The following is a 27913-nucleotide window of genomic DNA, read 5'->3' on the forward strand; positions in this document are numbered from 1 at the left end:
TTAAGCACATGCCACACCTCATCCCACCACTCCACTAACTCTATCACCTAAGTCACACATGGTTAGAAAGGCAGACCTGCCACTTTAGAAAAACGAAACAAAAAACATACATCCTATAGCATTTCAAGTCAAACAGAATAGGCTGGCATCCCTGACATTAAGAATGGTGTCTGCCGTTAAAGCAGAAGATGTGGTGGACATGCCGATCTCATGGCGTCCAGGGTAGGGGAGAGTCACAGGCCATCACCGTACAGAAATGGAGACAGACTGTGTAAGTCACTGTGGGTCACAGCCTTAGAGCCTGGGTCTGACGCAGGAGTTCCTGAAAACTTTATCCCCCGCCCCAGTACCATCCCTGCCGCCACCCTCTAGGGACTGAGCAGACGTTTACGGTTGTCCTTTGCCAGCGGCCTCTCTACACCTCCGCTCACCTCATTTCCATGGGAACTGCAAAGATGCTTGTCCTCGGTTTCTCTGTCTTACAGGGGTCAACAGAAGCTTTAGGAGTGAGCTGTGTACAAGCTGGAAAGCAGAAGGTTGTGTTCTGGAGGCACCAGGGCTGTCTCAGAGGACCGTACCCCACCTGCCCCCCAGAAGGCCCTGGCCCCACCCTCAGGGCAGGATGAGATGGGAAGTGAAGCTACATCCTTCTAGGTCTCGGCCTCCACATCCTCAGCTGGGTGGGGAGGGTTTGCTGGATGACATTCTTTAATCAAGAAAGCATCCTGGGCTTCCCTGGTGGCGCAGTGGTTGAGAGTCCGCCTGCCAATGCAGGGGACACAGGTTCGAGCCCCGGTCCAGGAAGATCCCACATGCCGCGGAGCAACTAAGCCCGTGCGCCACAACTACTGAGCCTGCGCTCTAGAGCCCGCGAGCCACAACTATTGAAGCCCATGAGCGTAGAGCCTGTGCTCTGCAGCAAGAGAAGCCACCGCAACGAGAAGCCTGCGCACCGCAACTAGAGAAAGCCCTCGTGCGGCTATGAAGACCCAATGCAGCCCCCCAAAATATAAAAATTAATAAATAAATTAATTAAAAGAAAGCATTCTAGAGGAATAAAAAGGGATATTTCCTACACTGAGGGGTCAGCATGGGACAAAGCTGGAAGGGAGGCTGGGAGAAGTGAATCAGGAGCTGCAAAGACATGTCCTGGGAACAGATGGCAGCTCAGGATCTCACCAGTGGTTCTAGCAAATCCTTGACCAGAGGCCTTCTCCAAACCCTAGGGAGAAAAAGAAAAGGTATCACTCAGGCATAGTAGTATTCGTTTCACTGGTTTACAGGTTGAGTCTCTCCAAGCAGATCTGGAGACAGTGCAGCAACAGCCCCTGTGCAGACACAGGCTTCAGCTGACTTTTGGGGCTCCCTCCACTTTCTCCTTTCTCTCGGGGGGGTCCTGAGTCAACCAAAGACAAGAGGTTCGCGGAACAGGAAGGGAGGAGGGAGGGAGGTGCTGCCGGGGGTGCTCGTCGGTACCTACAGGCGCAGAAGCCCAGCACTGCTTAGCCCGGGAGGCCCCTGCGGGCACTTCTTAGGGGAGAAACAGATGGAAATGGTTACTCTGGCAGCAGGGCTGGGTGGAGACAGAAAGACTACAATCCTGCAGCCCTCAACCCACGCTGGCTTCCCTTGCTCCACCGTCCACACCTGGAAAATCCCCCGCCCTGGTTACACCCACGGATCTGCCCGCCCTGCCGCTTCGCTGCTTACCCCACTCCCTGCTGACTGTTACCTGAGAACACATGCGGCCACTGTTCTCAAATGGACATGCCACAATCCCATGGTAAGCCCCTAGTGAGTTTCCTTTCCTTTCCTCCAATGGACAACACCTCACCCCCTCCTCTCTTCAAACCCTCCGTACTCCCCACCCTCCGCCCACCCTATGAACCTGCCTCTTCATCAGGAGAAAACTGGAAGCAACTGGATGGGAGGCCCCTCTCATCCTCTCACCACCCAAACCGCCGCCCCCCAGCCCCGCCCTCCCTGCCATCCCTCCGTTACCTTCTCAGAAGGGTCTGGCTCTGGGGCTGGCACTGTCTTGCCTTCTGGAGGGCAACACCCCTGCAGCCACGCCCCTTCTCCTCTACTGCCGTCTCTCTCCTGGTGGACACCTCCCACCAGGAAACAAACATGCTCCATTATCCATGTTTGCAAAGACCCTGCCTCGCCCCCCAGCCCCTCTGGCGACCACCTTTCTCTGCTCCCTTCACTGAAAGGGGTGTCTATAGAGTCCTGTCTCCTTCCAGTCAGGCCTCCCTGAAATGGCTCTGCACGGGCTCAGCCATGGTCTTTGTGTTGCCAAATCCTCCATGTCCTCCGTTCTGAAATTACTGGCAGCATCCCACCCATCCCCTCTTCTAGGAAACATTTCTTCTCTGGGCTTCCTTGACACTGCACACATCTGGTTTTCCCTCTCTTTCCCTAGCTGGCCCTTTTCAGCTCAACCAATACATGCTGGCACAACGCAGGACGTGGTCCTCTCCTCCATCTACCTTCTCTCCAAGGTCATCTCCAGCTCCACGGTTTTAGGTATCAACAACAGACCACAGACTCCCAAACCCCGATCTCCAGCCCCAAAGACTCTGTGGAATTCAACTCCAACATGGAGACGCCTCCTTGACAGGCCAACCAAGAGGTACACAAACTCAGCATGTCTAAAACGGACCCCCCGCAAGCTGCTTCACCTCGGCTTTCTCAATTTTAGTAAGCTGCATAATTATCTACCTAGCGGCTCAGGCCAAATTCATCTCTCTATTTAGCTCTGCATCAAATTCATCAGCAAGTCAAGCCGCCTCTTCCTCCAAAACACACCCAAACCCACATACTCCTCTCTCTCCATCTCTACCACCCCAATACTAGCCATCACCATCTCTTACCAGGACCGTAACAACCGTGTCCAAAAACGCTGCCACACAGCCTCCTGCAATCCAGTCCCCACCCAGAAGACAACACAACCTCTTACAAACCAAAATCACATCACATCACTCACCTGATTAAAACCTTCCAACACCTTCCCATTGTGCTTACAAATAAAACTCCAAGTCTCCAGGTGGGCTCACCAATGCCGCCATGATCTACCCTCCTTCCCACTTACCTCTTCTCTGCCCGCTTACCCCTTTTGCCCCCATGTCACACTCTGAGGCATTCGTAGGTGGCCCCTCTGTCTGGAATGTTCTTTCCCTGGTCTTACCCATGGTAGGCTGACTTGTCATCCAGAGGTCAGCTGAGAGGTCACTTCCTCACAAAGAGGACTCCCTAAGAATCATCTAAGTGACCCCTCTCCTCTCTATCCCATCACCTTATTTCAGTTCTCTGTCTGGTACTTACTATTGAGACAGGCTGGGCCCTGGGACCCTTTGCTGCCGTGCTTGTACCTGGGCACACATCTCCTCAAGCAACGAAATACAAGGAAACTATAAGGAACTAAAAATAACTGCGTGCATGTGCAGTCGGGGCAAAGATACAAAAAAGACGGAAAACCCAAAACCCAACTGCCACTTCTGAAGAGCCGGGAGCAAAAGCAGGGTACTGCGCAAGCCCCCTGCATACACCATCACCAAAGGGGTGAGCAGACCTCCTAAGCGCCCCTCTGGCCCGAGCGCTGGACACACCCCTCCCCTCACCCCGTATACGGAACCAGCTCTCCCTGCCTCGGGGAACTGGCAAGGGAACCTGTTGCTTGTTTTCACTCCCCCGCTGCTGCAGGAGGGACCCCAATAACGCCTTGTGTGGACTTCTTGTCTGGCCCATTATCAATTTCTATTGATTAAGGATGCCAAGAACCCTGGTTGGTAATACCATCTGACATTTTCTTTTTTTCTCTCTCTCTCTTTTTGCGGGGGGGGGCATTTTCTTATTTATTCACTTATTTATTGGTTCACTATATGTGTCTTTCCACTGGAATTTAAACACTATGAGAATGTGAATCACATCTGTCTTTTGACAATTACCTTCACTGCTGAGGTAACCCCAGGGCCCAGAACAGTGTCTGATACATATTAAGCTCTTAGTAAATATATGTGAAAGAAAGTGACAGAGAGAAGAAAAAGAGAAGGAAGGAGGGAGAGAGGAGAAATGAACTGGGGCAAATTCTTAATCTAAGCCTTGGCTTCCTCTTCAATACCATGAATCACACCTGATGTGAGGATTTAGTGGGGCCAGTATCTGTTCAGGACACGACATGAAATAGGTGCTTAATAAATGGAAGCAGTATAAGAGAGGTTAAGAGTGCACGTTCTGGAGTCAGACTGGGCTCCAATCCTGGTTCCAGAACTGACTGGCTCCTTAACTTTGGCCTGGTTATTTGGTGTCCCCATCTGCAGGATGGGAGAGTAGCAGGACCTACTGCTGCATTTAAACAGGTTCACACAGCAAAGCGATCAGAACACAGCTTGCAGAGTGAGCCCTCCGTGAGTGAACTACCACTGTCGACCGATGGGGCCCAAATCAAATCTCCACGCTAAACCATTCTGCCCCTGCTGTTTACCTACAACAAAGCAAAGTGACAGTGTTAAAAACTGTCCTCTAGCCAAGCACAGAAGGTGCCTTTTTATTTAGAATCTCCTAAGACAGTTCCAAATACCAATCCCAAGAACCAATTATCAGCAGTGGTTTCAGGCTAAAAATTATTATTAATACAGAAACATTTAAAACCATTTGGGGTCTAATTATTATTCCCTAATGATTTAAGAGATAAATATAACAAGCCTGTTTTGCCAGTTTGTGAAATTAAGTTTCAGAGGAAAATCTATACAATTATCATTCAACCACCACAGCAGACACATCATCCAAAAACAAACCTCAAATTTCAGGATGTCTGCAGCACAGAAGTGGCCACCTGAAAGCTACAGAGATCAAGGCAGCACCTCAGTAGCTGCCAAACCAGCAGATTTTAATTAAGTTCTATTGTTGCTATAAGCAGTTACTCTATGCCCAATCAATCAACAGCTGTTAATGGTCTCTTCACTTTGTTCTGGGACATTACTACCAGCTGGTCAAGCGTTCCAAGAGGTGGCCTGGTCCAGAATCATGCTGGTGAGTCCCACCAGTGGGGGAGAAAACACAGGGCACACAAAGGTCAGTGGCCAGAAGGCTTTTGGGGGCGGGGTTGGGGGAGGGTCCCATCCGGTTCCCCTGCACACCAGGGAGAAGCTCTCCAACCAGTACTTGGGGGTGGGGGGCACAGGCCTCACATGACACTCAGAAAAGTGGTGGCCTCCCTGAGACTGCTCACTGCCACACCCCTGGCCCACTGTGGTCACCCTGGCCATCACTTTTAAGGCCCTGTCTCTACCTGGGGAACTGCACCTGGAGTCACCTGAAGGGCACATCCACATGGAAATTTAACACTTACAGCTTTAACCCTCGACTGCCACCCAGTACCACACCTTGTACTTCACAGAGGACAGACACAGACCTTGTTCTTAGGGAGTCACACTGAGTCACTCCACACATATTTATAAAATGCGTACATTCTAGACATGGCCACCATGAAGCTCACACTCTTGGTGGGGGCAGCAGACAAGAAGTATACAAAGAGGTATAAGGTCAATGACCATAAGGGCAAAGAAGAAACGCAAGTCAAGGAGAGGGGACAAGTGGGCAGGGGTGGGGGAGGGAGTGATGGCTGAACAGACGTCTAAATGAAGTGAGAAGGCAAACCCACAGACACCTGGGAGATGAGCCTTCCGGCTGGGAACACCTGAAGCCCTAAGGTGGGGATGTGCTTGGTGTGTTTGGGGAATGGCACTGGGGCTGGAGTAACAGACACTTGCATCTCTTACCTGGACCACCTGAGACAGGTCTTCTGCTTCCACTCTGGCCCTTGGAGTCTATTCTACAGGGTCCCTTTAAAACCTAAATCTCGGTGAATAGATGAACTAATGGTGGCACATCCATACAAGAGAATACCACTTAGCAATAACAAAAGAATTGCTGATGGTGCGACCGCATGGATGAATCTCAATAACATTCTGCTGAGTGAAAGAAGCGAGACACAAAGAAGCACATATGGCATGATTCCATTTACACCAAACTCTAAAAAGGATAAATCTCATTTAAAGTGATAGAAAGCAGGTCAGTCACTGCCTGCAGGGCACAAAGCTAGGAAAGGGCACAAGAGAACATTTTGGGTGACTGAAATGGTCTATATTTGTGATGGTGGTTACATGGCTGCATACACTTGTCATATTTCATCAAACTGTACACCTAAAACGGGTTCATTTTATGTAATACTTCAATAGTTGATTTTTTAGTGTACATTTGTGAAATCTGGTTATGTCGCTCCCTGCTCAAACTGTCCAGTGTTCTCATTATTATGTGACTATATAAATACCAATTGCTGCTGAATCAAGTTACATCCTATGAAATGTTTTTTAAAACTTGAATATTAATGGGACTTCCCTGGTGGTCCAGTGAGTAGGACTCCGTGCTCCTAATGCAGGGGGCCCGGACTCAATCCCTGGTCAGGGAACTAGATCCCACATGCATGCTGCAACTAAGAGTTTGCATGCCACAACAAAGATCACACGTGCCATAAACTGAGACCTGGCACAGCCAAAATAATTAATTAAAATAAATAAATATTTTTTTAAAAATTTAATATTAAAAAAAGTATGTATTATGATTACTTTTATGCTTATACAAACTTCTCCAGGAATTAACTGCTCCTTTTTTCCCCTCCATTTACTTGGACTTCCTTAAATCTCTGGCTAAGTTTTCCCACACCCTCCAATGGCTCTTTATAACACCTCTCCAGTCGATTTTATACTTTTCTTCATACAAATGTCACCATGGAGCCTCACATCATCCTGCTCTGGCTGGACTGAGTGCTGTATAACAAGTGTTCTACCCCTTTGTCATCATCTGGGAAGTCTCAGGTCCCCCTCCCGGGTTGGACCTCCTGCTCCCAGTTTCCCTCATTTTTTGCCTTATTGCTTCATTGTATTGGAGCATATCCCTCCATAGCTTTCTGAGAACAGCTACATGGGACGTACATTTTTTGAGACCCTACATTTGTGAACAAGTCCTTGTTCTACCTTCATTCTAGAGTAATTTAATTAAGAACAGATTTGGGGTTAGACATTATCTTCCTACAAAATTCAATGACACATTCCAATCCTATACCCTTCAATGTGGATTCTCTTTCTGAAGCTTTATCCAATACTCTAAAATATTTCTATAATGTGTCTTGGTGTAGGTTTTTATTTTCCCAGTCATTATCCTGGGTACTCAATGGTTGCTTTCAAACTAAAAACATATCCTTCACTCCTGGGAGACTTTGTTATATCATTTGATATTTTCTCTCCCATGTTGACCTGAACTCTTCCTGCATGTATATGTTGCACCACTGATCCTCTCATTTTGCCTTTACTCTTCTCTAAAACAATACTACAAAATATTTCGATTGATAAATCCTCTCCCCCAAAAGCTATTATAAAATTTGACAAAATTGTCAAAAACAACCATTTCAGTATTCTGGAAATTGAACAGAAGCATACAACAAACAGGGTATCTGTTAAAAAACAACAACAACAGAAAACTACAGGTGCTTGGATAAGAATATGAGACTAAGGTGCGTCAGTCTGGAGCTTCTCCCACTCCCTGGTCCTTTGGCTGATAGTTCTACCACAATAGGCAAAGCTGTGAAAACCGGTAGCTTCAGAGGTGGCTGACTTTACTGGAACCTTGAAACATCAGAAAGTAAGAAAGAACATGGTAAGAAAAAATATGGGTAAGTACAATAGGTTTTCTTCTCATGAGTTTTCTAAATTATGTTTGACAGTTAAAATAAAAATTGTAACTGTCCAATATGGTTCTAAATGAACACAGAGGACATATTTAAGAAAATTATATTATAAGCAGGGGAGGGTAAAGAGATGTAGGGTTTCTATACTTAACTCAAACCAGTAAAGTCAACAGGCATAGACTATGCTATGTATATATAACATCTAGAGCAACCACTTAAAAAGGTATACAAAGAGATACACTTAAAAAACACTACAGCAGAGGCAAGAAGAACTACAATTCTGCAGCCTGTGGAAGGAAAACTACATTCACAAAAAGACAGACAAAATGAAAAGGCAGAGGACTTTATACCAGATGAAGGAACAAGATAAAACCCCAGAAAAACAACTAAATGAAGTGGAGATAGGCAACCTCTCAGAAAAAGAATTCAGAATAATGATAGTGAAGATGATCCAGGACCTCAGGAAAGAATGGAGGCAAAGATCGAGAAGATGCAAGAAATGTTTAACAAAGACCTAGAAGAATTAAAGAACAAACAAAAGGGATGAACAATAAAATAACTGAAATGAAAAGTACACTAGAAGGAATCAATAGCAGAATAACTGAGGCAGAAGAATGGATAAGTGACCTGGAAGACAGAATTGTGGAATTCACTGCCACGGAACACACTAAAGAAAAAAGAATGAAAAGAAATGAAGACAGCCTAAGAGACCTCTGGGACAACATTAAATGCAACAACATTCGCGTTACAGGGGTCCCAGAAGGAGAAGAGAGAGAGAAAGGACCCGAGAAAATATTTGAAGAGATTATAGTTGAAAACTTCCCTAACATGGGAAAGAAAATAGGCACCCAAGTCCAGGAAGCACAGAGAGTCCCAGGCAGGATAAACCCAAGGAGAAACATGCCAAGACACATAGTAATCAAATTGACAAAAATTAAAGACAAAAAAAATTATTGAAAGCAACAAGGGAAAAATGACAAATAACATACAGGGGAACTCCCATAAGGTTAACAGCTGATTGCTCAGCAGAAACTCTACAAGCCAAAAGGGAGTGGCACCATATACTTAAAGTGATGAAAGGGAGAACGTACAACCAAGATTACTCTACCTGGCAAGGATCTCATTCAGATTCGACAGAGAAATCAAAAGCTTTACAGACAAGCAAAAGTTAAGAGAATTCAGTACCACCAAACCAGCTCTACAACAAATGCTAAAGAAACTTCTCTAAGTGGGAAACACAAGAGAAGAAAAGGACCCACAAAAACAAACCCATAACAATTAAGAAAAGGGGAATAGGAACATACATATCGATAATTACCTTAAAAGTGAATGGATTAAATGCTCCAACCAAAAGACACAGGCTCACTGAATGGATACAAAAACAAGACCCATATATATGCTGTCTACAAGAGACCCACTTCAGACCTAGGGACACAAACAGACTGAAAGTGAGGGGATGGAAAAAAATATTCCATGCAAATGGAAATCAAAAGAAGGCTGGAGTAGTAATACTCATAGCAGATAAAATAGACTTTAAAATAAAGAATGTTACAAGAGACAAGGAAGGACACTATGTAATGATCAAGGGATCAATCCGAGAAGAAGATATAACAATTATAAATATATATGCACCCGACACAGGAGCACCTTAATACGTTAAGGCAAATGCTAACAGCTATAAAAGAGGAAATCGACAGTAACACAATAATAGTGGGGGACTTTAACACCTCACTTACACCAGTGGACAAATCATCCAGACAGAAAATTAATACAGAAACACAAGCTTTAAATGACATAATAGACCAGATAGATTTAATTGATATTTATAGGACATTCCATCCAAAATTAGCAGATTACACTTTCTTCTCAAGTGCACATGGAACATTCTCCAGGACTGATCACAACTCGGGTCACAAATCAAGCCTCAGTAAATTTAAGAAAACTGAAATCATATCAAGCATCTTTTCCGACCACAACGCTAAGAGATTAGAAATCAATTACAGGGGAAAAAACGTAAAAAACACAAACACATGGAGGCTAAACAGTACGTTACTAAAACTAACCAAGAGATCACTGAAGAAATCAAAGAGGAAATCAAAAAATAACTAGAGACAAATTACAACGAAAACACGATGATCCAAAACCTATGGGATGCAGCAAAAGCAGTTCTAAGAGGGAAGTTTATAGCAATACAAGCCTACTTCAAGAAACAAGAAAAATCTCAAATAAACAATCTAAACTGACACCTAAAGGAGCTAGAGAAAGAAGAAAAAACAAAACCCAAAGTTAATGGCTTGGGAGTTTGGGATTAGCAGATGCAAACTATTCTATATAGAATGGATAAATAACAAGGTCCTACTGTATAGAACAGGGAACTATATTCAATATCCTGTGATAAACCAAAATGGAAAAGAATATGAAAAAGAATGTACATATATGTATAACTGACTCATTTTGCTGCACAGTAGAAATTAACAAAACATTGTAAATCAACTATACTTCAGTAAAAAAAACTTTTTTTAATATTTCAATTGAAAAAAAACACAAACCCAAAGTTAGTAGAAAGAAAGAAATCATAAAGATCAGAGCAGAAATAAATAAAATAGAAATAAAGAAAACAACAGCAAAGATCAATAAAACTATAAAAGCTGGTCCTTTGAGAAGATAAACAAAACAGATAAACCTTTAGCCAGACTCATCAAGAAAAAGAGGGAGAGGATTCAAATCAATTAAAATTAGAAATGAAAAAGGAGAGGTTACAACGGACACTGCAGAAATACAAAGCATCATAAGAGACTACTACAAGCAACTCTATGCCAATAAAATGGACAATCTGGAAGAAATGGACAAATTCTTAGAAAGGTATAACCTTCCAAGACCGAACCAGGAAGAAATAGAAAATAGGAACAGACCAATCACAAGTAATGAAATTGAAACTGTGATTAAAAATCTTCCAACAAACCAAAGTCCAGGACCAGATGGCTTCACAAGTGAATTTTATCAAACATTTAGAGAAGAGCTAACACCCGTCCTTCTCAAACTCTTCCAAACAACTGCAGAGGAAGGAACACTCCCAAACTCATTCTATGAGGCCACCATCACCCTGATACCAAAACCAGACAGATATACTACAAAAAAAGAAAATTACAGACCAATATCACTGATGAATACAGATGCAAAAATCCTCAACAAAATACTAGCAAACAGAATCCAACAACACATTAAAAGGATCATACACCATGATCAAGTGGGATTTATCCCAAGGATGCAAGGATTCTTCAATATACACAATTCAATCAATGTGATACACCATATTAACAAACTGAAGAATAAAAACCATATGATCATCTCAATAGATGCAGAAAAAGCTTCTGACAAAAGTCAACACCCATTATGATAAAAACTCTCCAGAAAGTGGACATAGAGGGAACCTACCTCAACATAATAAAGGCCATATATGGCAAAGCCACAGCAAACATCATTCTCAATGGTGAAAAAATGAAAGCATTTCCTCTAAGATCAGGAACAAGACAAGGATGGCCACTCTCGCTACTATTATTCAACATAGTTTTGGAAGTCCTAGCCACGGCAATCAGAGAAGAAAAAGAAATAGAAAAATACAAACTGGAAAAGCAGTAAAACTATCACTGTTTGCAAATGACATGATACTGTACATAGAGAATCCTAAAGATGCCACCAGAAAACTACTAGAGCTGGGCTTCCCTGGTGGCGCAGTGGTTAAGAATCCGCCTGCCAATGCAGGAGACACGGGTTCGAGCCCTGGTCCGGGAAGATCCCACATGCCGAGAAGCAACTAAGCCCGTGCGCCACAACTACTGAAGCCTGTGTGCCCTAGAGCCCACGCTCTGCAACAAGAGAAGCCATCACAATGAGAAGTCTGCGCACCGCAACAAAGAGTAGCTCCCACTCGCCACAACTAGAGAAAGCCCACACGCAGCAATAAAGACCAGATGCAGCCAAAAATAAATAAATAAATATTTGAAAAAAAAAGAGAAAAGAACACTACTAGAGCTAATCAATGAATCTGGTAAAGTTTCAGGATACAAAATTAATTCACAGAAATCTCTTGCATTCATATGCACTAACGATGAAATATCAGAAAGATAAATTAAGGAAACAATCCCATTCACCACTGCAACAAAAAGAATAAAATATCTAGGAATAAACCTGCCTAAGAAGGTAAAAGACCTGTACTCAGAAAACTATAAGACACTGATGAAAGAAATCAAAGATGACACAAACAGATGGAGAGATATACCATGTTCTTGGATGGGAAGAATCTATATTGTGAAAATGACTATACTACCCAAAGCAATCTACAGATTCAATGCAATGCCTATCAAATTACCAGTGGCATTTTTTTTTTTTTTACAGAACTAGAACAAAAAATCTTAAAATTTGTATGGAGACACAAAAGACCCCGAATAGCCAAAGCAGTCTTGAGGGAAAAAAATGGAGTTGGAGGAATCAGGCTCCCTGACTTCAGACTATACTAGAAAGCTACTGTAATCAAGACAATATGGTACTGGCACAAAAACAGAAATATAGATCAGTGGAACAAGATAGAAAGCCCAGAGATAAGCCCATGCACCTATGGTCAACTAGTCTATGACAAAGGAGGCAAGGATACACAATGGAGAAAAGACAGTCTCTTCAGTAAGTGCTGCTGGGAAAACTGGACAGCTGCATGTAAAAGAATGAAATTAGAACACTTCCTAACACCATACACAAAAATAAACTCAAAATGGATTAGAGACCTAAATGTAAGACCAGACACTATAAAACTCTTAGAGGAAAACATAGGAAGAACACTCTTTGACATAAATCACAGCAAGATCTTTTTTGATCCCCCTCCTAGAGTAATGGAAATAAAAACAAAAATAAACAAATGGGACCTAATGAAACTTAAAAGCTTTTGCAAAGCAAAGGAAACAAGACAAAAAGACAACCCTCAGAATGGGAGAAAGTATTTGCAAATGAATCAACGGACAAAGGATTAATCTCCAAAATGTATAAACAGCTCATGCAGCTCAATATTAAAAAAACAAACAACCCAGTCAAACAATGGGCAGAAGACCTAAACAGACACTTTTCCAAAGAAGACATACAGATGGCTAAGAAGCACATGAAAAGCTGCTCAACATCACTAATTATTAGAGAAATGCAAATCAAAACTATGATGAAGTATCACCTCACACCAGTTTGAATGGGCATCATCACAAAATCTACAAACAAATGCTGGACAGGGTGTGAAGAAAAGGGAACCCTCTTGCACTGTTGGTGGCAATGTAAATTGATACAGCCACTATGGAGAACAGTATTTAGGTTCCTTAAAAAAATAAAAATAGAATTACCATATGACCCAGCAATCCCACTACTGGACATATACTCAGAGAAAACCATAATTCAAAAAGACACATGCACCCCAATGTTCATTGCAGCACTATTTACAATAGCCAGGTCATGGAAGCAACCTAAATGCCCATCAACAGACGAATGGATAAAGAAGATGTAGTACATATATACAATGGAATATTACTCAGCCATAAAAAGGAATGAAATTGGGTCATTTACAGAGGTGTGGATGGATCTAGAGACTGTCATATATAGTGAAGTAAGTCAGAAAGAGAAAAACAAATATCGTATATTAACACATATATGGGAACCTAGAAAAATGGTACAGATGAACCAGTTTGCAGGAGAGAAATAGAGACACAGATGTAGAGAACAAACGTATGGACACCAAGGGGGGGAAGTGGCAGGGGTGGTGGTGGTGGTGGTGGTGGGATGAATTGGGAGATTGGGATTGACATATACACACTAATATGTATAAAATAGATAACTAATAAGAACCTGCTATATAAAAAATAAAATTAAATTTTTAAAAAACCCACTACAGATAAATCAAAATTTAATTCTAAAAAACATATTCAAGTAAACTTTAGGAAAACAGAAAAAACAAAATAAAAAATGAAAAAATAAAATGGCGGACTTGAGCTGTATCATATCAATAATTATTTCAAATGTAAATGGTCTAAACATACCAATTTAAAGACACAGATTGGCAGTGTAGATTAAAAAATGTGACCCAGGGCTTCCCTGGTGGTGCAGTGGTTGAGAGTCCGCCTGCCAATGCAGGGGACACGGGTTCGTGCTCCGGTCCGGGAAGATCCCACATGCTGCAGAGCGGCTGGGCCCGTGAGCCATGGCCGCTGAGCCTGCGCATCCGGAGCCTGTGCTCCACAGCGGGAGAGGCCACAACAGTGAGAGGCCCGCGTACCGCAAAAAAAAAAGAAAATGTGACCCAACTACATGCTGTCCACAAAAAGCTCGTTTCAAATATAATGATATAGTTGGGTTTAAAGTACAAAGATAAATGGCATGCAAACATAATCAAAGGACATAGTTATATTACTATCAGATAAAATAAACCTCAGAGTAAAGAAAAATCACTAAGAGAAAAATCACAGAAAGGGATATTATATAATTATAGAAGCATCATTCCACCAAGAATACATAGTAATCCTAAATATATATGCACCAAACAATAGAGCTGCAAAATATAAAATGCAAAAACTAATAGAATTGAAAGGAGAACTACACAAATCCACAATTATAATTGGAGACTTCAACACCCCTTTTAACAACTGACAGAACAACTAGTCAGAAAATCAGCAAGGATATAGAACTTAACAATACCATCAACCAACAGGATCCAGTCAACGTGTACAGGACACCCCACCCAATAACAGCAGGATACACATCTTTACAAGTGCCCATACAACATATACCAAGACAGACTATGTCCTGGGCCATGAAATAAGTCTCAATAAGTGTAAAAGGATTCAAATCATAAGAAGTATGCTCACTAACCACAAAAGAATTAAATTAGAAATCAATACCTGAAAATATGTGGAAACATCCAAATATTTGGAAACCAAATAACACACTTCAAGAAAACTTCACACAATGAAGAAATCAAAAGGAAAATTAGAAAATATTTTGAACTCAATAAAAACATAACAGGGCTTCCCTGGTGGCGCAGTGGTTGAGAGTCTGCCTGCTAATGCAGGGGACACGGGTTCGAGCCCTGGTCTGGGAGGATCCCACATACCGCGGAGCAACTAGGCCCGTGAGCCACAACTGCTGAGCCTGCGCGTCTGGAGCTTGTGCTCCGCAACAAGAGAGGCCGCGATAGTGAGAGGCCCACGCACCACAATGAAGAGTGGCCCCCGCTTGCCACAACTAGAGAAAGCCCTCGCACAGAAACGAAGACCCAAGACAGCCAAAAAAATAAATAAATAAACAAATGTGGGGTTTAAAAAAAAATAACAAAAATGAAACTGAAAAATATCAAAATCTGTGGAATGCAAGTACACTTAAAGAGAAATTTATAGCACTAAAAGCCTATATCAGGAAATAAAAGAGTTACAAATGAATGATCTCAGCTTTGATCCTAAGGGGGGAATAAAAAGAAGAAAAGCTAAAAGCCAAAGAAAACAGAACAAAGAAAGCAACTAAGAGCAGAAATCAATGAAATTGAAAAAAAATAGAGAAAATCAATAAAACAAAGAGCTGGTTCTTTGAAAGGATCAACAAAATTAATAAACATCCAGCAAGAATGAAAAGAAAAAGGGAAGACACGAATTGCCAGTATCAGGAACAAAAGGGGCTATCACTACAGACCTCGCAGATATCAAAAAGATAACAAGAAATACCAAGAACAACTCTACACATAAATACAAACATAAATTTCAAACAAGAAGTTTGACAGCTCAGACAAAATGTACCACTTCCTCAAAAACTATAAACTATCAAAACACACCCAATCTGAAATAGATGATTTGAAGAGCCCCCTTAGTGTTAAAGAAATTGAACTCTTAATTTTAAAAAATCTCGGGAATTCCCTGGTGGTCAGGTCAGTGGTTAGGACTCGGCGCTGACATGGTCGGCGGCCCAGGTTCGATCCCTGGTTGGGGACCTGAGATCCCACAAGCCATGCAGCACAGGAAAGAAAGAAAAGAAAGAAAGAAAGAAAGGAAGGAAAGAAGGAAGGAAGGAAGGAAGGAAGGAAGGAAGGAAGGAAGGAAGGAAGGAAGGAAGGAAGGAAGGAAGGAAGGAAGGAAAGAGAGAAAGAAAGGGAGAGAGAAAGAGAGAGAGAGAAAGAGAGGAAGAGAGCAAGAAAGAAAAGAAAGGAAAGCAAGCAAGCAAGCAAGAAAGAAAATCTCCAAGCCCAGATGGTTTCACTGGAGAATTCTACCAAACATTTAAGAAAAATTAACACAGTTCTATATAGTCTTTTCCAAAAGAAGGGAACACTTCCCAATTCATTTTATAGGCATAGTATTATCATGATACTAAAACCAAAGGTAGTACCACAAAAAACAAAAAACCTATAGATCAATATCTCTCATGAAAATAGATGCAAAAATCCTTAACAAAGTATTAGTAAATAGAATTCAGCAATATATAAAAATAATTATACACCATGACCAAGTGGGGTTTATTCCAAGAATGCAAGGTTGGTTCAATATTTGAAAAATCAATCAAGGTAATCCATATTAACAGGCTAAAGAAAAAAAAATCACATGATCATATCATTCAATACAGAAAAAAGTATTTGACAAAATTCAATATCTGTTATAAGTTGAATTATTTCCCCCCTTCAAAAAATGTATGTTGAATGCCTAACCCCCAGTACCTCAGAATGCAACCTTATTTGGAAATAGGGTCTTTATAGAGGTAAGCAAGGTAAAACAGTCACTAGGGTGGGTCCTAATCCAATATGAGTGTGTCCTTATAAAAAGAGGAAATTTGGACACAGAGCCAGACACAGAGGGAAGACAATATGAAGACACACAAGGAGAATGTTATGTGAAGACAGAAGATTGGACTGACACACCTATAAGCCAAAGAATACCAAAGATTGTTGGCAAACCACTGGAAGCTAGGAAGAGGCAAGGAATAATTCCCCCACAGGCTTCAGAGGGAACTTTGCCTTGCTGACGCCTTAATTTTGGACTTCTAGCCTCCAGAACTGTGAGATGATCAATTTCTGTTGTTCTAAGCAGCCCAGTTTATGGTACTTTGTGATAGCAATCCTAAGAAACTAATACAATGATTCATGATAAAAAAGAAAAACCTCTCAGAAAAACAGGAATAGAGGAGAACTTCCTCAACTTAATAAAGAACATCCATCCAAAAACCTATGATAATATCATACTTTATTGTGAAAGCCTGAATGCTTTCTACACTAAAAGAATAAGGCAAGGATGTCCACACTCACTACTCTAATTCAACATAGTGCTGGAAACCTAGCCAGTACTAAGAAAAAGAAACAGAAGACGTATAGATAAGAAAGGAAAAAATAAAACTGGCCCTATTTACAAATGACATTATTGTCTACACAGAAAATCCCAAGAAATCTACAAAAAAGAAAAGAAAAAAACCAAATTCCTATCACTAGTAAGTTCAGCAAAGTAACAGGATACAAGATAAATATACAAAAATCAATTGTATTTCTATATACTACCAATGAACAAGGAGACACAGAAACCAAAACTACAGTGCGACTTATAATCACTCAAATAAAATGAAATACTTAAGTATAAATCTAATAAAATATATTAGGACCTGTATGCTGAAAACTATACAATGTTGATTAAAGAAATCAAAGAAGGTCTAAATCAATGGAAATTTATACTGTGTTCATGGACTGGAAGACCCAACATATAATAAAGATATTAATTCTCCTTAAACTGACATATAGGTCTAATGCAATTGCTAGCAAAATTCCAGTCAAAATTTTGGTACGTATAGATAAAACTATTCTAAAATCTATATACAAAGGCAAAAGAAATAGAACAGCTAAAACAATATTGAAAAACAATAAAGTTGGAGGAATCAGTCTACCCAATTTCAATACTTTTTACAGCTACAGTAACTGAGATAGTAGGAGGCATAGACATGTAATCAGTGAAACAAAACTGAGGACCCAGAAATGAACCCACACAAATATGTCCAACTGATTTTTTTTTTTTTTTTGCGGTACACAGTCCTCTTTCTCACTGTTGTGGCCTCTCCTGCTGCGGAGCACAGGCACCAGACGCACAGGCTCAGCGGCCATGGATCACGGGCCCAGCCACTCCGCAACATGTGGAATCTTCCCGGACCAGGGCATGAACCCGTGTCCCCTGCATCGGCAGGCCAACTCTCAACCACTGCGTCACCAGGGAAGCCCTGTCCAACTGATTTTTGATAAAACTGCAAAAGCAATTTAATGGAGGAAATGGTGCTGGAGAAACTGAACATCTATAGGAAAATAATAAAACTCAACCTAAGTTTCAAAGCTTATATAAAAATTAACTCAAAATGGAACATGGGCTTTAAAATGTAAAGCTATATAACTTTTTTTTTTACACTCAATACTTTATTTTTATTTATTTATTTATTTTAATTAATTAATTTATTTATGGCTGTGTTGGGTCTTTGTTTCTGTGCGAGGGCTTTCTCCAGCTGTGGCAAGCGGGGGCCACTCTTCATCGCGGTGCGCGGGCCTCTCACTATCGCGGCCTCTCTCGCTGCGGAGCACAGGCTCCAGACGCACAGGCTCAGTAATTGTGGCTCACAGGCCTAGTTGCTCCGCGGCATGTGGGATCCTCCCAGACCAGGGCTCGAACCCGTGTCCCCTGCATTAGCAGGCAGATTCTCAACCACTGCGCCACCAGGGAAGCCCTATAACTTTTTAAAAAACAGGGTAAATTCTTTGAGACCTAGGACTGGCCAAAAAGTTCTTAGACCTGACAACAAAAGCATCATTCATAAAAGGAAAAATTGATAAACTGGACTTCACTGAAATTTAAAACTTCTGCTCTGAAAAAAACCCTGTTAAGAAAATGAAAAAGACAAGCTACAGAGTAGGAGAAAACATTTGCAAACCATGTATCCAACAAAGGACTGGTATCTAGAATACATAAAGAACTCTCAAAACTCAATGGCAAAAAAAACAATCCAATTAGAAAATAGGCAAAAGAAAGAAAGAGATATTTCACCAAAGAGGATATACAAATAGTAAATAAGCACATGAAAATGTGTTCAACATTAGGGAAATGCAAATTAAAACCATAATAAGATATCACTATATACCTATCAGAGTGGTTAAAATTAAGAAGTGACAATACCAGGGGACTTCTCTGGTGATCCAGTGGTTAAGATCCCACGCCTCCAATGCACGGGGCACAGTTCAATCTCTGGTCAGGGAACTAAGATCCCACATGCCGAGGGGTGTGGCCAAAAAAAGTGACAAAACCAAATCCTGGAGGGGATGCAGAGAACCCCTCATACACTCCTAGCAGGAATGTAAAATGGTACAGCCACTCTGAAAACAGTTTGGCTGTTTCTTAAAAAAGTAAACATGGAATGACCATACCACTCAGCAGTTTTAATTTTCGGCATTTATCCCAGAGAAACACACAAACTCCATACATGAATATTTACAGCAACTTTATTTGTAACAGTCAAAAACCAGAAACAATGTAGATATCCTTCAATGGGTAAATGGTTAAGCAAACTGTAGTACATCCATACCATGGAATACTACTCAGCATTAAAAAGGAATAAACTATGGCTTCCCTGGTGGCGCAGTGGTTGAGAATCTGCCTGCTAATGTAGGGGACACGGGTTCGAGCCCTGGTCTGAGAGGATCCCACATGCTGCGGAGCAACTAGGCCTGTGAGCCATAACTACTGAGCCTGTGCGTCTGGAGCCTGTGCTCCGCAACAAGAGAGGCCGTGACAGTGAGAGGCCTGCGCACCACGATGAAGAGTGGCCCCCACTTGCCACAACTAGAGAAAGCCCTCGCACAGAAACAAAGACCCAACACAGCAAAAGTAAATAAATAAATTAATAAACTCCTACCCCCAACATCTTTAAAAAAAAAAAGGAATAAACTATTAGTATATGCAACAACACCTCGATGAATCTCCAAAAATTATGTTGATTGAAAAAAGCCAATCCCAAAAGGTTATATACTATATTATTCCATTCATATAACATTCTTGAAATTAAAGAAATAGAGAACAGATTAATTGCTCCAGGGGCTAAGGTGGGGATGGGGATGGGAGGGAAATGGGTGTGGCTATAAAAAAGGAACAGGAAGAATACTTGTGGTGGTGATGGAAACGCTCTCTATCTTAACTGTATCAACGTTAATACCCTGGTTGTGAAATTCTGTAAGATGTTACCATTGGGGGGAACTGGACAAAGGGTACAGGGGATCTCTGTATTGTTTTTTTACAAGTAACTGCATGTGAATCTACAATTATCTCAAAAAGAAAAGTTTAATTGAAAGAAAAAATTTCTTATTGTGCCAGCAACATAAAAGCAGGCAGAGGGCCACTGGCCAAAGTTTGCTGACCCCTTTCCTGGTTAGTTATATTATTGCAAATATCTTCTCCCAGTTTTGGGCTTGAATTTATCTTCCTTTATATTATCTTTCAAAGAAGATAAATTCATAATTTTAATTCATCCACCTATCTTTTTTTTCCAGTTAACTCTTTTTTTTTTACATCTTTATTGGAGTAAATTGCTTAACAATGGTGTGTTCATTTCTGTTTTATAACAAAATGAATCAGTTATACATATACATATGTTCCCATATCCCCTCCCTCTTGCGTCTCCCTCCCACCCTCCCTATCCCACCCCTCCAGGCGGTCACAAAGCACTGAGCTGATCTCCCTGTGCTATGCGGCTGCTTCCCACTAGCTATCTACCTCACGTTTGGTAGTGTATATATGTCCATGCCTCTCTTTTGCTTTGTCACAGCTTACCCTTCCCCCTCCCCATATCCTCAAGTCCATTCTCTAGTAGGTCTGTGTCTTTATTCCTGTCTTACCCCTAGGTTTTTCATGACATTTTTTTTCTTCTTAAATTCCATATATATGTGTTAGCATACGGTATTTGTCTTTCTCTTTCTGACTTACTTCACTCTGTATGACAGACTCTAGGTCTATCCACCTCATTACAAACAGCTCAATTTCATTTCTTTTTATGGCGGAGTAATATTCCATTGTATAAATGTGCCACATCTTCTTTATCCATTCATCTGATGATGGACACTTAGGTTGTTTCCATCTCCAGGCTATTGTAAATAGGGCTGCTATGAACATTTTGGTACATGACTCTTCTTGAATTATGGTTTTCTCAGGGTATATGGCCAGTAGTGGGATTGCTCGGTCATATGGTAGTTCTATCTGTAGTTTTTTAAGGAACCTCCATACTGTTCTCCATAGTGGCTGTACCAATTCACATTCCCACCAGCAGTGCAAGAGTGTTCCCTTTTTTCCACACCCTCTCCAGCATTTACTGTTTCTGGATTTCTTGATGATGGCCATTCTGACTGGTGTGAGATGATATCTCATTGTAGTTTTGATTTGCATTTCTCTAATGATTAAAGATGTTGAGCATTCTTTCATGTGTTTGCTGGCAGTCTGTATATCTTCTGTGGAGAAATGTCTATTTAGGTCTTCTGCCCATTTTTGGATTGGGTTGTTTGTTTTTTTGTTATTGAGCTGCATGAGCTGCTTATAAATTTTGGAGATTAATCCTTTGTCAGTTGCTTCATTTGCAAATATTTTCTCCCATTCTGAGGGTTGTCTTTTGGTCTTGATTATGGTTTCCTTTGCTGAGCAAAAGCTTTTAAGTTTCATTAGGTCCCATGTGTTTATTTTTGTCTTTATTTCCATTTCTCTAGGAGGTGGGTCAAAAAGGATCTTGCTGTGATTTATGTCATAGAGTGTTCTGCCTATGTTTTCCTCTAAGAGTTTGATAGTTTCTGGCCTTACATTTAGGTCTTTAATCCATTTTGAGCTTATTTTTGTGTATGGTGTTAGGGAATGATCTAATCTCATACTTTTACATGTCCCTGTCCAGTTTTCCCAGCACCACTTATTGAAGAGGCTGTCCTTTCTCCACTGTACATTCCTGCCTCCTTTATCAAAGATAAGGTGACCATATGTGCATGGGTTTATCTCTGGGCTTTCTATCCTGTTCCATTGATCTATATTTCTCTTTTTGTGCCAGTACCATACTGTCTTGATTACTGTAGCTTTGTAGTATAGTCTGAAGTCAGGAAGCCTGATTCCTCCAGCTCCATTTTTTGTTCCCAAGATTGCTTTGGCTATTCGGGGTCTTTTGTGTTTCCATACAAATTGTGAAATTTTTTGTTCTAGTTCTGTGAAAAATGCCAGTGGTAGTTTGATAGGGATTCCATTGAATCTGTAGATTGCTTTGGGTAGTGGAGTCATTTTCACAATGTTGATTCTTCCAATCCAAGAACGTGGTATATCTCTCCATCTATTTGTATCATCTTTAATTTCTTTCATCAGTGTCTTACAATTTTCTGCATACAGGTCTTTTGTCTCCTAAGATAGGTTTATTCCTAGATATTTTATTCTTTTTGTTGCAATGGTAAATGGGAGTGTTTTCTTGATTTCACTTTCAGATCTTTCATCATTAGTATATAGGAATGCCAGAGATTTCTGTGCATTAATTTTGTATCCTACTACTTTACCAAATTCATTGATTAGCTCTAGTAGTTTTCTGGTAGCATCTTTAGGATTCTCTATGTATAGTATCATGTTATCTGCAAACAGTGACAGCTTTACTTCTTCTTTTCCGATTTGGATTCCTTTTATTTCCTTTTCTTCTCTGATTGCTGTGGCTAAAACTTCCAAAACTAGGTTGAATAAGAGTGGTGAGAGTGGACAACCTTGTCTTGTTCCTGATCTTAGTGGAAATGTTTTCAGTTTTTCACCATTGAGGACGATGTTGGCTGTGGGTTTGTCATATATGGCCTTTATTATGTTGAGGAAAGTTCCCTCTATGCCTATTTTCTGCAGGGTTTTTATCATAAATGGGTGTTGAATTTTGTCGAAAGCTTTCTCTGCGTCTATTGAGATGATCATGTGGTTTTTCTCCTTCAGTTTGTTAATATGGTGTATCACGTTGATTGATTTGCATATATTGAAGAATCCTTGCATTCCTGGAATAAACCCCACTTGATCATGGTGTATGATCCTTTATTTATTTATTTATTTTTTGCGGTACGCGGGCCTCTCACTGCTGTGGCCTCTCCCGCTGTGGAGCACAGGCTCCAGACGCGCAGGCTCAGCTGCCACGGCTCATGGGCACAGCCGCTCCGCGGCATGTGGGATCTTCCCTGACCGGGGCACGAACCCGTGTCCCCTGCATCGGCAGGCAGACTCAACCACTGCGCCACCAGGGAAGCCCAAAGCAAGAGAGGATCTTTTTTTTTTTTTTTTTGTGCTACATGGGCCTCTCACTGTTGTGGCCTCTCCCGCTGTGAAGAACAGTCTCCGGACGCGCAGCCTCAGCGGCCATGGCTCACGGGCCCAGCCACACTGCAGCATGTGGGATCCTCCCGGACCGAGGAACGAACCCATGTCCCCTGAATCGGCAGGCGGACTCTCAACCACTGTGCCACCAGGAAAACCCGTGTACGATCCTTTTAATGTGCTGTTGGATTCTGTTTGCTACTATTTTGTTGAGGATTTTTGCATCTATGTTCATCAGTGATATTGGCCTGTAGTTTTCTTTCTTTGTGACATCCTTGTCTGGTTTTGGTATCAAGGTGATGGTGGCCTCGTAGAATGAGTTTGGGAGTGTTCCTCCCTCTGCTATATTTTGGAAGAGTTTGAGAAGGATAGGTGTTAGATCTTCTCTAAACGTTTGATAGAATTCGCCTGTGAAGCCATCTGGTCCTGGGCTTTTGTTTGTTGGAAGATTTTTAATCACAGTTTCAATTTCAGTGCCTGTGATTGGTCTGTTCATATTTTCTATTTCTTCCTGATTCAGTCTTGGCGGGTTGTGCATTTCTAAGAAGTTGTCCCTTTCTTCCAGGTTGTCCATTTTATTGGCATAGAGTTGCTTGTAGTAATCTCTCATGATCTTTTGTATTTCTGCAGTGTCAGTTGTTACTTCTCCTTTTTCATTTCTAATTCTATTGATTTGAGTCTTCTCCCTCTTTTTCTTGATGAGTCTGGCTAATGGTTTATCAATTTTGTTTATCTTCTCAAAGAACCAGCTTTTAGTTTTATTGATCTTTGCTATAGTTTCCTTCATTTCTTTTTCATTTATTTCTGATCTGATCGTTATGATTTCTTTCCTTCTGCTAACTTTGGGGGTTTTTTGTTCTTCTTTCTCTAATTGCTTTAGGTGCAGGGTCAGGTTGTTTACTCGAAATGTTTCCTGTTTCTTAAGGTGGGATTGTATTGCTATAAACTTCCCCCATAGAACTGCTTTTGCTGCGTCCCATAGGTTTTGGGTCGTCGTGTCTCCACTGTCATTTGTTTCTAGGTATTTTTTTATTTCCTCTTTGATTTCTTCAGTGATAACTTTGTTATTAAGTAGTGTATTGTTTAGCCTCCATGTGTTTGTATTTTTTACAGACCTTTTCCTGTAATTGATATCTAGTCTCATAGCGTTGTGGTCGGAAAAGATACCTGATATAATTTCAACTTTCTTAAATTTACCAAGGCTTGATTTGTGACCCAATATATGATCTATCCTGGAGAATGTTCCATGAGCACTTGAGAAAAATGTGTATTCTGTTGTTTTTGGATGGAATGTCCTATAAATATCAATTAAGTCCATCTTTTTTAATGTATCATTTAAAGCTTGTGTTTCCTTATTTATTTTCATTTTGGATGATCTGTCCATTGGTGAAAGTGGGGTGTTAAAGTCCCCTACTATGAATGTGTTACTGCCAATTTCCCCTTTTATGGCTGTTAGTATTTGTCTCATGTATTGAGGTGCTCCTATGTTAGGTGCATAAATATTTACAATTGTTATATCTTCTTCTTGGATCGATCCCTTGGTCATTATGTAGTGTCCTTCTTTGTCTCTTCTAGTAGTCTTTATTTTAAAGTCTATTTTGTCTGATATGAGAATTGCTACTCCAGCTTTCTTTTGGTTTCCATTTGCATGGAATATCTTTTTCCATCCCCTTACTTTCAGTCTGTATGTGTCTCTAGGTCTGAAGTGGGTCTCTTGTAGCAGCATATATATGGGTCTAGTTTTTGTATCCATTCAGCCAATCTGTGTCTTTTGGTGGGAGCATTTAGTCCATTTACATTTAAGGTAATTATTGATATGTAGGTTCCTATTCCCATTTTCTTAATTGTTTTGGGTGCGTTATTGTAGGTCTTTTCCTTCTGTTGTGTTTCTTGCCTAGAGAAGTTCCTTTAGCATTTGTTGTAAAGCTGGTTTGGTGGTGCTGAACTCTCTCAGCTTTTGCTTGTCTGTAAACGTTTTAATTTCTCCATCAAATCTGAATGAGATCCTTGCTGGGTAGAGTAATCTTGGTTGCAGGTTTTTCTCCTTCATCACTTTAAATATGTCCTGCCAGTCCCTTCTGGCTTGCAGAGTTTCTGCTGAAAGATCAGCTGTTAACCTTATGGGGATTCCCTTGTGTGTTATTTGTTGTTTTTCCCTTGCTTCTTTTAATATGTTTTCTTTGTATTTAATTTTTGACAGTTTGATTAATATGTGTCTTGGCATATCTCTCCTTGGATTTATCCTGTATGGGACTCTCTGTGCCTCCTGGACTTGATTAACTATTTCCTTTCCCATATTAGGGAAGTTTTCAACTATAATCTCTTCAAATATTTTCTCAGTCCCTTTCTTTTTCTCTTCTTCTGGAACCCCTACAATTCGAATGTTGGTGCATTTAATGTTGTCCCAGAGGTCTCTGAGACTGTCCTCAGTTCTTTTCATTCTTTTTTCTTTCTTCTGCTCTGCAGTAGTTATTTCCACTATTTTATCTTCCACATCACTTATCCATTCTTCTGCCTCAGTTATTCTGCTATTGATCCCATCTAGAGTATTTTTAATTTCATTTATTGTGTTTCTAATCATTGCTTGATTCATCTTTAGTTCTTCTATGTCCTTGTTAACTGTTTCTTGCATTTTGTCTATTCTATTTCCTAGATTTTAGATCACCTTTACTATCATTATTCTGAATTCTTTTTCAGGTAGACTGACTATTTCCTCTTCATTTGTTAGGTCTGGTGGGTTTTTATCTTACTCCTTCTCCTGCTGTGTGTTTTTCTGTCTTCTCATTTTGCTTATCTTACTGTGTTTGGGGTCTCCTTTTTGCAGGCTGCAGGTTCGTAGTTCCCGTTGTTTTTGGTGTCTGTCCCCCCCAGTGGCTAAGGTTGGTTCAGTGGGTCGTGTAGGCTTCCTGGTGGAGGGGACTAGTGCCTGTGTTCTGGTGGATGAGGCTGGATCTTGTCTTTCTGGTGGGCAGGTCCACGTCTGGTGGTGTGTTTTGGGGTGTCTGTGGACTTTTTATGATTTTAGGCAGCCTCTCTGCTAATGGGTGGCATTGTGTTCCTGTCTTGCTAGTTGTTTGGCATAGGGTGTCCAGCACTGTAGCTTGCTGGTCGTTGAGTGAAGCTGGTTGCTGGTGTTGAGATGGAGATCTCTGGAAGATTTTCGCCGTTTGATATTATGTGGAGCTGGGAGGTCTCTTGCGGACCAGTGTCCTGAAGTTGGTTCTCCACCTCAGAGGCACAGAACTGACTCCTGCCTGCAGCACCAAGAGCCTTTCATCCACACGACTCCTCGATTTGGGATGATTCGTTGTCTATTCATGTATTCCACAGATGCAGGGTACATCAAGTTGATTGTGGAGCTTTAATCCGCTGCTTCTGAGGCTGCTGGGAGAGATTTCCCTTTCTCTTCTTTGTTCTCACAGCTCCCGGGTCTCAGCTTTGGATTTGGCCTGGCCTCTGCGTGTAGGTCGCCAGAGGGCGTCTGTTCTTCGCTCAGACAGGACAGGGTTAAAGAAGCAGCCTCTTTGGGGACTCTGGCTCACTCAGTCTGCAGGGGAGGGAGGGGCACGAAGTGCGGGGCGAGCCTGCGGCAGCAGAGGCCAGCATGACGTTGCACCAGCCCGAGGCGCGCCCTGCGCTCTCCCGGGGAAGCCGTCCCTGGACCCCGGGACCCCGGGACCCCGGCAGTGACGGGCTGCACAGGCTCCCCGGAAGGGGGGCGTGGACAGTGACCTGCGCTCGCACACAGGCCTCTTGGCGGCGGCAGCAGCAGCCCCAGCGTCCCACGCCCGTCTCTGGGGTCCGCGCTTTCAGCTGCGGCTTGTGCCCGTCTCTGGAGCTCCTTTAAGCAGCGCTCTTAATCCCCTCTCCTCACGCACCAGGAAACAAAGAGGGAAGAAAAAGTCTCCGAGCCTCTTCGGCAGGTCCAGACTTTTTCCCGGACTCTCTCCCGGCTAGCTGTGGCGCATTAGCCCCTTCAGGCTGTGTTCACGCTGCCAACCCCAGTCCTCTCCCTGCACTCTGACGGAAGCCCGAGCCTCAGCTCCCAGCCCCGCCCGCCCCGGCGGGCAAGCAGACAAGCGTCTCAAGCTGATGAGTGCCGGTGGGCACCAATCCTCTGTGTGGAATGTGCGGAAATCTCTCCGCTTTGCCCTCCGCACCCCTGTTGCTGTGCTCTCCTCTGCGACTCAGAAACTTTCCCCCTCCGCCACCCGCAGTCTCCGCCCGCGAAGGGGCTTCCTAGTGTGTGGAAACTTTTCCTCCTTCACGGCTCCCTCCCACTGGTGCAGGTCCCGTCCCTATCCTTTTGTCTCTGTTTATTCTTTTTTCTTTTGCCCTACCCAGGTACGTGGGGAGTTTCTTGCCTTTTGGGGGGTCTGAGGTCTTCTGCCAGCGTTCAGTAGGTGTTCTATAGGAGTTGTTCCACGTGTAGCTGTATTTCTGGTGTATCTGTGGGGAGGAAGGTGATCTCCGCGTCTTACTCTTCCGTGACTTCCCCGGAAGTCTCCAGTTAACTCTTTATGCCTTAACAAGTCTTATTCTACTCTGAGGTCCTAAAGATATTCTTGTACATTTTTGCCTAAAAGTTTTAAAGTTTTGTCTTTCACATTAAGTGTCTAGTCCATCTAGAGTTTTTTTTGGGGGGGGGGGTTGTTTTTTGTTTTTTTGGCTGCGTTGGGTCTTTGTTGCTGCGCACGGGCTTTTCTCTAGTTGCAGTGAGTGGGGGCTACTCTTCATTGCAGTGTGTGGGTTTCTCATTGTGGTGGCTTCTCTTGTTGCAGAGCACTGGCTC

The 27913-nt window shown here is 42.0% G+C and overlaps 1 protein-coding gene across 1 annotated transcript in view; it reads right to left on the reverse strand.

Moving 5' to 3' along the window:
- The window catches only part of TDRD10 (tudor domain containing 10), a 56121-nt gene that overhangs the window by 5155 nt on the left and 23053 nt on the right, over window positions 1-27913 (reverse strand). Inside the window, exons 7-8 of the mRNA XM_081224314.1 lie at window positions 1180-1222; window positions 432-522 (exon numbers count right to left, since the gene is read on the reverse strand). Of these exons, the coding sequence (XP_081080440.1) occupies window positions 432-522; window positions 1180-1222 (134 nt within the window). The remainder of the gene's footprint in view (window positions 1-431; window positions 523-1179; window positions 1223-27913) is intronic.

This window comes from Mesoplodon bidens (genome assembly GCF_964165515.1).
Source record: "Mesoplodon bidens genome assembly, chromosome: 2".
In the NCBI taxonomy this organism is placed as follows: domain Eukaryota; kingdom Metazoa; phylum Chordata; class Mammalia; order Artiodactyla; family Ziphiidae; genus Mesoplodon; species Mesoplodon bidens.